The sequence below is a fragment of the Pinus tabuliformis genome, chromosome J (assembly GCF_031772625.1).
Source record: "Pinus tabuliformis cultivar Carrire ecotype Pingquan chromosome J, CPIR1, whole genome shotgun sequence".
NCBI lineage: Eukaryota > Viridiplantae > Streptophyta > Pinopsida > Pinales > Pinaceae > Pinus > Pinus tabuliformis.
The window spans coordinates 205,693,146-205,707,050 of NC_142295.1; the positions used below are offsets into that span (position 1 = coordinate 205,693,146).

A 13,905-nucleotide genomic window follows, 5' to 3' on the forward strand; every position below is an offset into this window, starting at 1 on the left:
GGACTTAACCTAAATAATATGGAGCACACACATACTGGTAATACTAAGATGCACATGATCATGTGGTGTGACAGGAAATCAATAAGACCTTTCCCATATCCATTTGATTTCTCATCTCACCATGGTTTGTTTTCATGAGAATGTAGGGGGTGGGGGTCATTTTTAAGCCCATTTGGGAACATAGATAAGGTTTACAATAACCCCATGATTTATAACCACGGGACCAAGCTTGACTTGGATGATGTCTTGATATGGTCAATAACAAATGACTTGTTTCCAAACATTTGAAGTTAAGTGGGTTAGCTAAGTTGGTTTGAATATATTATTTCAAGGCATGGTTTGTCGTGAGGTCTCTAGTTCTGGATTCAATAGGGTTAGAGTCCCGTTGAGTCTCAAAGGGTAACCGACGATTATTTTGGTTGTGATGTACGTCATCACATTCGACGAATTTCGAGCTTGAAATTCAAAATGTGTCGAATTTCAAGGTGGGGTGAATTATTTTGAATGTAATTCGGCGAACGTGAATTTCCATGTGAGTTTTGATTGCCTGCAACGCTTGCCCATGGTTTTCATCTTACTTGTGCCAATGGTTTATTTATTTATATTGTCCATGCCCATGCTTGTGCCCATTCCTGAGTCTCGCTTTGCTTTCTCACCACACAACTTATACGCTGCAACAATGTCAATCCTTCCCTCTTTCCAGAATTAGTAGTATGTTGAATTTAATGCCAAATTTTATTACAAAAATTCTTAGTGTCGAATTTTTGTCGAATTTCAAGATTGTTGAACTCGAATTCAAATTTGAACCAAGTGACACTGTTGGCAATTGAGCTACCCTCCATCTAAATATTAAACGGAAAAGTGAGGGGCAAGTAGCCTTAAAACCCATTCAAGAACACATGTTAGGTGCACATAAAGGGTATAAACCCACAATTTACAATCGTGCGACCCAAGTTGGACTTAGATGATGTTCCAATATAGTTGACCAAACATGAGTCAGTAATTGAATTCTCCTCCATTTAAATATTCCAAGTAAGAATGAGGGAATGTTGTCTTTAAACCCATTCGAGAATGCATGTAAAATGCACACAAGAAGTATAATCCCACAATTTATAACTATAAAACCCAAACTTAACTGGGATGATGTGTTAATATAATTAAACCGGTGATTAAATTACCCTCCAGAGTAACAAAAAAAATCTTTAAACCCATACAAAAACACAATGTAAAGTGCACATAAAAGCCCATACAAAAATACAGTGTAAAGTGCGCATAAAAGCCCATACAAAAACACATGTAAAGTGCACATAAACGATGCAACCCTATAATGGTGAGACCCAAACTTAAATGATGTACCAATGTAGTTAACCACATTTTAAACCAAATAAATTAAATCAACCCAATCAAAGACACGATTTCAAAGTCTCTTATGGGAATTTGGTTGAGTAACCAACGAATATTATAGCCAACAGTTAAACCACTCTACATAATAGAAAATATAAAACTAACGCCACCTTATGAGCTGATTTCCGTGTATCAACTCTCAAGCTAAGTTCAAAACACACTCGCCAAAAGTTGACGAGCTTATTGATAGAGATGTATTCACTCGGCGACACACAGCACCTTTTTAGTCACTCGGCGACACACAGCACTTTTAAGTCACTCGATGACACAGCACTCTGCATAAAGGCGCAGTACACTTGTATGTTACCCTGGAGCATTTCCTTGAAAACACCGGCAACCCATTGACACAGCATTTATCCGGATCTTATCAAGAATCTACCCGGAAAAATATATTCTCCCGAATGTGATTATGAGCCTGCTTTTTTAATATTCTGGAAACCCACAAAAGGATTCTCGCAATATCTTAACTGAATGTCATCGTAATACTTCCATTACCGCGAAGCCCCTTTGAACTCCCCAGCATATAAATCCAAATAGTGTTTTCTTGCAAGGGAGATCTGTCGCTGAATTTGACTATACGAGAAAATGAGCTGTGAAGGTGGGGATGCTGATGATATACCAGCAGAGGCATACTCTCTGCTTCATAAGATTGCCAGCCAATGGAACGGCATAGTGAATGTGCAGGAACTGGTATTGAAGATACTCCAGGGATCGATGACCAACAGGGTATACGAATGCCACTGGAGTTGGGAAGATGGCCACTGCCCAAAGAAAGTGCTTGTCAGAATCTACGGCAATAGCGCCAATCTGCTGTTCGAAAGAGAAAATGAAATTATAACGTTTGAGCGCATGTCTCAGCTGGGTCATGGGCCAAGGCTGCTGGGTCGATTCCCAAATGGTCGTCTCGAGGAGTTTCTTGATGCTCGGGTATGTATATAATTTTTTGAGTTTTATATCTGTATTCAGCTATGTTTAATGTTAAGAGATTTGATTTTGAGATGACGAAGCTCAGGGCTTAAACTCAACTTTCTGCATATTAAGCACCCACCTCCTCCCCGTTCTTTGAGAGGTCTCCATTTGCGAAATTTTGATCACGGCGGTTCACTTGCTCGAAATTCCACTCATGGTGATCCTGGTGACCCAAGACACTATAGAAGCTCATAAGTTTACCTACTCATGCCCTGAAAAGAGCGCAGTCCCTATTCATTGCGTGATGCAGTGCATATATTTGTGATTTTGACTCTATGGAATTGAACTACTGACTGCTGGCTGATAATTGTCACTCCACCGATGATGGGGCACAAACCTATTTCGTCCGTCCTTGTTGCATTCTTGTTAATCAACTCAAAGAATTATTTTTGAGGACCAGTGATGGATATGACTGAATTGGCAATCGAGATATCTTAGATTTGATTTCTTAATAATTGATGTTGATATTGAGCTTGTGAAGTAATGCCATGCCTATTAGGCACCCACATTCGCCATGCTTATTAGGCACCCACGTTCTTACAATTTTTTTTATTATCACAGTCTAACTGTTTACAATTTTGTTCATAGTAGTCCCCAGGACCTAGGGCTCAATAAGATGACATTGGTATAGAAAGCACACTAAAACTGAGCAGTTCAATTGCCAGTTGTCAGCGGTTGGCATCCTCAAAGTAACTGCATTTAGCTATTTAATCTCAACATTAAGATATAATGCATATCATTAGTTTGTTTAAGTGAGGGTGTATCTTGTGATTCATTGTTGGGGTAATTAAGCTTAAAATAGTCCCGGCAAGATGCTTCAAGAGCATCTACTACCTATTAATAGACGAGACATCATTTGACACTTGGAGGCATGAGGTGGGGGTTGACTCAATGGACTCAATTCTACTGCTTCATGATATGATGTTTTGCTTGTGGGAGTGTGTTGGCCCAAGGGGCAAACCCACTGTTTCTTTGAGGGTTCAAGCTTGGGTGGGGCTTGTAATAATGCTCGACAATTAAGCTTAATTGAATTCACCGTAACAAAATTCCTTAGTTGCTATGGAACAAGTAAATATTTTTTGACATTTTTGTTTGCTAATCTAGCTTAATTAATCTATTATCAAATGGCCCCATGTTAAGACCATAGGGTGTTGGAATAAGCTTGTGCCTGATGGCTTGTTATGTTGTTAGCTAAATCCACTCTATGAAAGGACTTCTCGATCCCAGTGGCTCAATTAGGGTCAATTGCATGTTTTGGGAAACCTTGGTGGAATAGTTATCCCTGGTCACATTATCATTGTTGAAAGGAAGTTTGACTGTTCTAACAGTTGAACCTTTGTGATGTTGAAAATGTTAGCGAAAAAGGGTCCCTTGATTTGTCCTTTAATCAAAGGAACCACAACGAGTTTCTCCTTGAGCATGCACGAGTTCCTATGAGTTAGGACTCTAGGAGCTAATTCCTAAAAAGTCTAATTCCTATAGAGCTCAGGGATTTGTGAGAAGGTTGCGCAGGTTTATGTGTGGACCTTGTGAGAGAAAAGTGTGCCAAGAGTAGCTTGTGTGCATTATTGGAGAGAGGAATTTCCTTGGGATTGTGCAAGAATTTAGGAGTAGCCTATTGCAAGGAATTAGGAGGAAATCGAGGAGCAGATTAGAGGTCTTGCAAGGAGTATTTCAGCCTAGTGCAGGCAGAAGGAATCAGATTGTATTCTCTATTGAAATAAGTTGTATTTGCCAAGTTGGGTTCCCTAGAAAAATATTGTGTTTAATTGTGTGTGAATGTGTCTTTAATTCTGTTTTATTCCGCTGCAAATTTGAAGTAGATATATTCTGTGTTGTAGTGAAAAGAAACTGGTTTTCAGTTTTCAGATTGTTCACTATAGCAGTTGCAGAATTTCAAGGAAATTGTATATGGTATCAGAGCAAGTACAAAATTTAGCCAGCACAGGTTGACACATCCATCTCAAGGGCTTCGATCATAGGCTAAGGAGCAAACAGATCTGGCTGCAGACCCTAAGGAGCTGATCTAACGTGAAGAGAGGATGAGTTAAGTTCCAACCTCTTGTGATCTGATAAGGTCGAGATAGGGAGAGCTGTTGGCTGAGTATTTAATGAAGTACTGTGCATGCAGGATACTTCTCTGATCTGACCTCAGGAAAGATCTGATCCCTAAGATAGGAGCTGTGACTTCTGGAGCAGCGTTTTGGAGGGATGCATGCCTTGTCTGCTACAGGAAAGAAGATTGCATGCAGTTGTGGATCAACGTAGGAAAAGAGATCCGGAAGAAGTGTCTATCGCAAAGTTGAAGGAGTATTGAAGGCTGAGTTTAGGGCACCTTTGAGGCGGCCGCAGGGGCCCTAAAGAGGGCCAAAAATCTCAGGTCATATGCACAGGAACAGTGACCTTATAAGATGAAGGCAACAACAGGTTAAGGTACGTGGATTTGCTACTTCATGTTGGTTGTTGCAAGGAGATGGAGAGCTGGTTCTAAAGTATTTAGAACAGGAGATCTTGAAGCCCTAGTTAGGGTCTTCTCAATGCATGTACAATCACCATGGATCAGCCCTTAAGTCTGTTCCAAAAATGCGTGCTAGGGTACAGAAGTGGTGTGTATCATGAATGGTAGTAGGGCTGTCATGAAGTGTTGAGAAGAGGGCAGATTCAAGAGTTTTTAAAGGAGCTGTTCAAGGTGTGAACAACAAGGATTTGTATACCCTAGTTAGGGGTTCCCTCTAAGGTATGCTGCCAATAAAAGATTGTTCAAAAGGTTGATAAATTTGCTCAGTTTTTCTGTACGTGAGAGAGAGGAGAGGGACCTTAAAAAGGAGACATATAGACAGGGAATAGTGGCTGTATTGCGGAGAGATTCTATGTATATGGCAGTCCTGAACTAGGCGCATTTCCAGCCTCTAGTAACTGTACAAAAGTGCAAATTTATGGGCAGAGTATATGGCTGATACAGTGAAGGGAAATATGGGTCAACGTGGAGCAGTCTCAGTGGAAAGAGAGCTGCGTTGAAGTAGTTGGAAAGGACTGTTCTAAAGGACTTAGGACAGTAGATTTGATAAGCCCTAGACCTGTAAAAATTTGCAGAACAAAGGGCAGTAAATTTGTAGCCCTAGATCAGTCACAGAGATGACTGTAAGTGGGCAGATCGGAAAGCGTGAGCACTGTTCACAAATGAAGTTGTGAACAGTGCAGGAACAGTGCCGGTTGCAGTGCAGGATCTAGTCTAGGTTTGGGACAGATTTATTGGCAACGTGTGTACAGGTGGGAGGACTGTTAGAGGGTTGCCAGAAGAGCCCTAAGTACAGTTTTGCTGAAGGACTATCAGGCTGTTAGAAGGGCAGAAGTATTGGAGCCTAAGGAGCTGAACCTTGAAGGAGGCAAGGGTAGCCAAGAGGGCTAGTCAACCAACCCTAGTTCACTGTTTTGAGAAGCACATCTTCAGTGGAAAGTGGGCAGCCTCCTTTGCCCTAAGACTTGTCTTTTGTGGAGCAGCAGTGAGTCATGTAGTGGGTAGGTTGAAGACCCTATGAGTTGGCATCCTTGATGGACAAAGGAGCAGCTAGAGGGCAGACTATTTGGGCCAAATATCAGTGACCTAAAGGAGCTGCATTCATTAATAGGGCAGATTGTGGAGCTGGTGATGCATGCTTTCAAAGGGAGCAGCCTTGAGCAGCAAGGCAGAAAGTTCTCAAAATAGGGAAGTGATAGACTGGCATAGCATGGCGGGAGAGAACAGGTCTTCAAAGTAGGTTCTGCAGAAGGAAGCAGGAAAGTCTTCTAGTTCAAAGGGAGCAGCTGCAGCAACGGAGAACATGGTAATGTTGGAGACAAATCCAGGTGGACGAGGTTCTTCCAAGAACACCTTCCTCGCTAAGAGGGAGTGTTGAAAATGTAAGTGAGAAGGGTTCCTTGATTTGTGCCTTGGCCCTTAATTAAAGGAACCACAACGGGTTTCTCCTTGAGCATGCATGAGTTCCTAATACCTATGAGTTAGGAGCTAATTCTAAAAAAGTAGGACGAGTTCCTAAAATTTAGGGTGAATTCCTAAAAGTTAGGAGTGCAAGAAGCAGTTGACTAGTGCTAATTATTGGAAGGCCAAGTTTATTGTCTTCTAGTGCGAGTTATTTTGGGCAAAGGATGAGTTGATTGAGTCAAGCTTCTAAATTATAGGAAGGACGAGTTAACACAACCAGTGAGCTTTTGTTACCTAGTCAATCAACAGTTCGACTTTCCTCAAATAGAACCTGCCAGTAATAGCCTAATCGAAGTGCTTATACGGAGGAATGAAGATACAATAGCATGAGTTGGTGAGACAAGGCAATAGAGAGCACAGGTTGGTGCTTGTGTGTTGAGGCTTGTGTGATTTTAATAGAGAGCAGATAGGGATCAACAATCTTGCAAGGGTTTCAAGCCTGGTTCAAGTTAGGAAAACAAGCTTGTTTTTATATTGAAATAAGTTGTATTTGTAAGAGATCTAATGCTCAGTTTCTATCAATAATCAAGCAGAGGGTTTTCCTAGTTGGGTTCCTAGAAAAATATTGTGTTTAATTTTGTGTGAATGTGTCTTTAATTCTGTTCTATTCCGCTGCAAATTTGAAGTAGAGAAATTTTGTGTTTTAGTGAAAAGAAAATAGTTTTCAGTTTTCAGATTGTTCACTACAGAAGTTGCAGAAGTTCAAGGAAATTCTACATGTGACGTTTGAGTCTATGAAAATGATCATGACATAAATTTTACCATGTAATTACGAAGTGTTATTTATAGAAAAAAGGGAAAAAAACTGCCCCATGTTTCTTAGTTATTGTCCTCATCCCCTTATATGGATTTTTGATTGTGAGCCACAATTCACAACCTTGTAAAGTAAGAGAGACGCACACACACACATTGTCCATTGGGTTGTGGTCTAGTGACAACATGGACTATGGTCTAGATGCAACATGGGCTATGGGCTAGGTTCAGACCTTGATGTGCTCGCTTCCCTCTTGTGCTATGGATGGTCAAGTGTGACCTCTATTGTGGCCTAATCATCAATATTGCTTCAACATGCGTGTTGATGATGCATAGCCTTGGACAAATGTCATTGTTTGTAATGTCCTCTTTCAATTAATTGCCCAAGGTAGGACATAGTAGCCTATTTAACCCCGTAGGCTATAGTCATTTGGAAAGGGGATGTAACACACGCCCTTGTCTAACCAGAGGTGGTTACTATGCCAACCCGACCCTCAATGTGTAGTTATGAGGATGGAGTAATTTTTTTTAGTTTACAATAATCCACCTCCACAAGATTACTAAAAATTAAAATAAGCACATTTACATAAGCCGAAAAAAAAGGCAGGCTGTTAAGAAGATTTTTAAACAAAGTGACAGATTTCATGCAAGAAAAAATGCAATACCCTATAACATGCAATTTACACGTAGTTTCAGCTATACTACAATGAGTAATTGCTTGACTATATTTCATTTTAGGCACAATCTACACAAAGCTTGTCTGGCAAGACATAAAGACGAAAACGTTAGTCCAACAGTTTAGAAAAAATGTAAACCTGAGAACTAGGGATAGTACTACTTGAAAATGAAAATCTAAATGTTTTTTTCCCAAAATAAATGAACTTTCAATTCCACCAAATTTACCTCTTCCTGAACTATCAGGAAAATATCATTATAGCCTCACAAACATCAATCAAAGTATCGTAGGTCAAATCACCTACTTGGAAATCTAATACTGATATAAACCTTTACAATTCCCACACCAACATAAACATCCATCAAACTTCTCAGTAAAAATATTAAAAATATCAATCAATCATGTCTTAGTTTTGGTTCATCAACTTGAAACTGTAGTTCAAATCAACATTCACAATGCTTCATAAACTGGGTTATCGGTAATGAATAAAAAAATCACTAGCAGCAATATGACGAAAGCTAGGTGTCAGGTTCTCCATCTTATAAGCTAGCTAGACCGAAAATGTTCACTTCTAGTCTCTAATGGACAAGGCTGGGAAAAAAGGATTTGCATCACAAAACTGTCTTCCATGAATTTTGATAGCTTTATTCCATCCAACCACAATTGAAATTGTAGGAGTCAATGTAAGAGTCTGACTGGAGTAAACATTTACATCAAGCAAATCCTTTTTCAATTCCATGACCAAGTCAACTGTAATGCCCTTCAAAGTGTAGAGCAAGCCGGGATCCCAGTAGGTGTGCATTCACTTGAACCTTAACACCTAAGTTCAATATCTCATTAAAATACTCAGATCACCAGTAGCCCTATTAAATCAGAAAGAGTGAAATCATTGGCACCTATAATTATTTGAGACAATGAGACATCAAATATCTAAATGGGAAATTCTTAGCTCACTACATTCAGAAATAACAGTGTTCCCCCCATGGTAATTAAAATGCTGTGATGATCTACACACATTAAATCTTTTGTAGATACCACTGTCTCCATGGCCAGCCCAAATTTTTCCTTAATGCAAAATTAAGGTCAGGAAATTACTGGCTGCTTGAGTGACGCGTCTATGAATAGTGAAGAATCACACTGGAAGCACTATCTCCATTATGACTCGATGGGATGACATTCAGATCTCATATCTATTATGTAACTAATAAGACAACTTGCCAGCTTCAAAAATCAGTTCCCCATTATATGCCCAAAAAAAAGATTTCTACTTAGAAGTGGCAGAAACTTATAAGTTCGGGAAAGCCACTCGAGCTTCTTAATCTCCATTTAGGGCATCAAGCGAACATCATTAATATTAAAACAGGATGCCCAAAGAGCTAATTTTAAAAAGTTCAAGTTGTTTCTCAATTCATCTAGAAGCTTTAAAGCTTGACTTCTGACAATGAACTTTGAAGAAGGTTTAACACAGGTCATAAGATACCCAAATAATAGATCTAGAGGCATATAGATCTAGTCCAGCCTAGGCCAACTAGTGCGTCTTGTCATAAAAACTCATCTGTATGCCATAGACATGTGTAAGACAACTAGACAAGGTCTCATGTACACTAACTATGAAAACGAAAGACAACAATAAAATTTGATGAAAATCCATGATTAACTATAAACAAAGCAACAGAAGACTGGGTTCTAGAGAAAACCAACAAATACCAGAACATTGATGCTCTTGTAGCCTGGGATTTGATATAGTAAATACAGATAGCCTTTTCAATGACTATGAGGCATCCCTGTGGCATGTATAGCCAGTGCTAATTCATAGTTTTGACCACTGTTCCTACAGTATTTTGAACATAACATGTAGGATTTCCTATATATATATATATAAAAGCCTGTAAACACCACTGTGACACTTGGGTTTCTACCCAGTGACTAGGCTTGACTGCATGCTCATAATCTACAGGAAATATGAGTTAACACCATTCTTTTAGCAGTGCAAACACAGCTGGAAAGAGCTCACACAATAGTATACCAATTCAACAGAGATCTGATTTATCATTTATAAACTACAACATTCCCTTCTAACACACAGAAATCTATTAATCATTAATGCAAGCAACATAAATGATAACCATGTTCAGTATCCATAGTCACCTTTAATGCTGATATTAACTGGACTCAAGAATCCATACTCATAATGTTAATGGTTTCAGTTCTCAGGTTTGTATTGTGTTCTTTCAGTTGTGTGGGGACGCATTCAGGTGTGTGGTGGTTAATTCGTTGCTGAACACTTCCCAGCCCAGTATCTCAGGTTGGAGTTCAGCAAGTCTTCGTGGTGGTCGATATACAGGGCTGAGTATCAGTTTGTGACCAGTTCTTCGACAAGAATTCTGTTACACACATCATTATCAGTCATTACAAAATAATAATGCCAGTAACCATGTCACTGCTAGATGAACAACTACATCACTGGTCATACCTCACACTTCAACGGCGTCATTTGCACTCAATAAAATAAACATCAAATTGATTATACTAATCAAACTTGAGAGTTACTTATCTCAATTAGGACTAGGGAACTGAGTCTGGGACTGCGACTCTCCACCCAACCTTAGATTGGCCTGCACAGCGGTCTTGCTTGCAGCCCAATCACCCCCTGAGCCAGATTCTAAAGCGTGAGGAGGTTGCTCAAAGGATGAGACCAAAACTGCCGGATGAAGCAGAAACTCCGGAGGTCCAACCACCTCCACCCACTAGCTACTAAATGCAATGAACCTAGTGTTGTAAAATGTATCTAGGTTTGGTCTTCATAATGACATGTAATTGTGATTTTTGTAAATGATGTAATAAAGGAAATAAAATTATTTTTGTATGCCTTGCTTCATGGGTTTCATGAGCAAGAGATTTTATTTGTTAGTGGCTCCCATTGAGAGCTTTAGGATTTATCATCAAGTCAAAGAGTCAATGTCATGTATGAAGAACTCTTCTTGAGCATATGTAAAATGTATATGAGTCTATGTCTATGTCTAAATAGCCCTCCAAATGACAAGCACAATCCTCCTCTTCATGTCGGCTTCAAGTAAAGATAAGACCTTCATGTTGGCTTACAGTTAAAGGGACACATCTCTTCGTTGGATCATGTCGGCTAATTTATGGAGGACCAACTACTATAAATACCCAGCTAGGATCTTCGCATAAGGACAGTTCAAGGATTCGGATACCTCTGCAATTTCGGTGGAAAATCTCAGAACAGATCTTGGCTATCTCTGAGATTTTCGGAAGTCTATTACAGAGACAGAAATTCGGATTTGGAGAGACAGTCAAGCTCTGAAATTCGGGTAACAAACAGAAGACAAGTTCAGACTAACGCAGAAGTGTAATGAAGGGACAGCGAGGGTTTGTTTAGGGCCTAACACAGAAATATCAGTTCGAATTTATGAAGGAAAGTCTCAGTACCTCAGCAAAGGAGCACTGCCTAATCAAAGACATATATACTACAGTTTGGTACTATGGAGAAGCCATAGCTCGCTGAAGTGATAGGACTATGATTTGGTACTATAAAGGAGACAGCTCAGTAATATTCCAGTGAAGTATTCAGTGCCACCTCAAGAAGAAGGTCACAAGTGTGTGACATAATCTCAGTGCTGATACGAAGGAGAAAGGTCTCTGTGTTATCAATAGTATCTATGATTCAGTGACATGACTTCAGAATTGGTGCTACAGGAGAAGGAGAAGTTCGGCATCCTTGACAAGTTCAATGTCATCACATATGGTGCAAGATGTGAAGGAGGAGAAACCGAGAAGGAGTAATCGAAGAGAAGGAAGAGGACTTGTGTCTTGGTCTTGGTATTCGTCAATTGGAATCTCTATAAGAAGAATTTGTGCGGGTTTTCTTCTCAAAGAGTGAGAGGTTTTGGCCCTGGCTCATGCCTACATGCTGTGTCTCTTGTCTATTTATGTTCATGCATTGGTTACTGTTTGATGAAGAAGAACACTAATAAACTAATGTGAAGAAGATACTAATCTAAAGAAGTAAAAAGCATTCACAAGCAGTCACTAATAAAAGAGAACTCCCCTAATACTAATGCCCTAGATTTCTCGACACCCAGCACAGGGAGTCTAGAGGTCTGCTACCTCCACCTTTCCATCAAATGATGGCTTCAGTAAAGGCTGAAACAGGGAGTCCAGAGGCCTGCTACCTCCACCCTTCAGCCCCCTTACAACCTCTTCAATAACCATAGCATAAATGTCCCCTTCCTTGGAATTAAATTTTATAGGAGTGGCCTCTTTTTGTAATTTGATTTAAAAGTACACCTCCCTTTAATAAGTTCAAACATGCTAAGATTGTGATCCCTTCCAGCTGACAGCCAGCCTTCCAGAAGGGTGTATGGACAGATCATTGGCACCCTTCTTGTGGGCTTTCAGAGTTCTCAAGTGTACCCACAAGTCTGAATCCCATATGTAGATATTTCAATTCAGGGAACTGCTTAGCAGGGTTCTAGGACAAGTGGAACCTCCAGACTTCACAGATGACTCATCTCCATAGAAGCACAGGCTTGTTATTACGGCTATGTGTTGGAGCAGAGAACCCATTTCACAGTAAGAAGCAAGGTCAAAATCTTGATGGTGTCATCCATACCCCTTGTTACAAGCACTTGACCGTATTATGGGGAAAAAGTAACCCAGCAGAGCATTTATTTGTGTTAAAAACTCCATCCCCTAAACCCCAAAATGCTGCCATGCCTAGTAGATTGATCAAGTCTATTGCTCCACCCCCAAACCTACGATTCAACCATAGTTCAAAAAGCATAATTGTCTAAAATATAATACCACCAGACATAATGAGGGTGATGGAGAGCAAACCAGTCGTCAAGCCCCCAGCCAATAATGAGAAAATTGCATCAGCAGCTTCAAAAACAGCCATAGTACCTCCAACACCTGATAACACCAATTGCAGGGCTGACATCATATTTTATAAACTCTGCCCATACAAATGCTTGTTCAAGGCCTGAGTAGACAAGCAAAGGGATCAACAATAGCATCCTTTTATCAAATAGAGGAACAAGGTTGTCTTCAGTAAATCTCCAACAAAAGAATGCTAGCCACTACTAGCTTGAACAGTAAGCCCTGCTTTTGTACCACTCTGTTTATCTAAAAAGAATCCAAAAATTGTGCCCAAAGTAATGCTAACAAGAAATTCAATAAATAGCAATGATATGCCGGAGCCTTTGCCTTCCATTCCATTTTTCAGCAAAGCAAGTGAAAGCATGTTACGTATAACCTGGGTACTGGCAAACATTTCCTAAAATTCTCCATTGAAGTTTCCAAGAACTCTTCCTTCCATTCCATTTTTCAGCAAAGCAAGTGAAAGCATGTTACGTATAACCTGGGTACTGGCAAACATTTCCTAAAATTCTCCATTGAAGTTTCCAAGAACTCTTCCTTCACGCAAGTTAAATTCAGCTGCATGGCTCCTTGTGGCAAAAGTCAGGTACATTCCATCCCCTATCCATATAACAGAAGTTTTAAATCCAAGATACAATGATGCCGGAACTTGGAAACAGGGAAAACCCCTTGAAAAATCTCCAATGTATCAATTTATAAAGTTGAATATCTTGGATATCCAATGGAGCAAACGGAAAGGAGTTTTGACATCACCTTGAAGGCTGAGAGAAAACGCACAGTGAGAGTGGGAATTGACAGCCAAGTGGGATATGAGCTTGGCGCCTGCACCCACCATGTGCAGAGCAAATGTCGACTCTGCACATCGCCCTCGGGAGCAGCCTAGCCCTGCATTAACATTTCTGGAAAGTTCTCGGAATGCAATTCACCTCGTCAACATGCATACCAGAATTTTCCAAGAATGAAAAGATGCTCCCCTATTTGAACTGTGAGTATCAAGCCAAAAGAGGGACGTCCTTCTGTGCTGATCCTCGTGGAAACCCACCAGAACCATCAATTATTCTCCTCCCTCTCTTGATTTGTGTTTCGTTCTGCTCCAAAATCAGTGCTCTCCCTCTGTATGTCTTTATGTGCATCTGCCTTCTTCTCCCAAACATTCTATCGATAGCTGTTTGATAATAATTTGATTCCACAGCCCAGGTTGTTGTTTCCCAGTCTGGCCTGA

At 40.1% G+C, this 13,905-nt stretch overlaps 1 protein-coding gene and 1 pseudogene across 2 annotated transcripts in view; one reads left to right on the forward strand and one right to left on the reverse strand.

Annotated features, from left to right (window-relative positions):
• Positions 1-1,648: 1,648 nt before the first annotated feature.
• LOC149226401 (putative choline kinase 2) overlaps positions 1,649-13,905 on the forward strand; it is a 200,608-nt gene continuing 188,351 nt past the window's right edge. Inside the window, exon 1 of one of the 2 annotated variants that reach the window (XM_089375287.1) lies at positions 1,649-2,331. In XM_089375287.1, coding sequence (XP_089231413.1) covers positions 1,990-2,331 — 342 coding nt within the window. In that variant the 5' untranslated portion in view covers positions 1,649-1,989. The remainder of the gene's footprint in view (positions 2,332-13,905) is intronic. The other variant, XM_089375286.1, reaches the window with a different exon arrangement.
• LOC149226402 (UNC93-like protein 3 pseudogene) lies at positions 12,424-13,546 on the reverse strand (annotated as a pseudogene).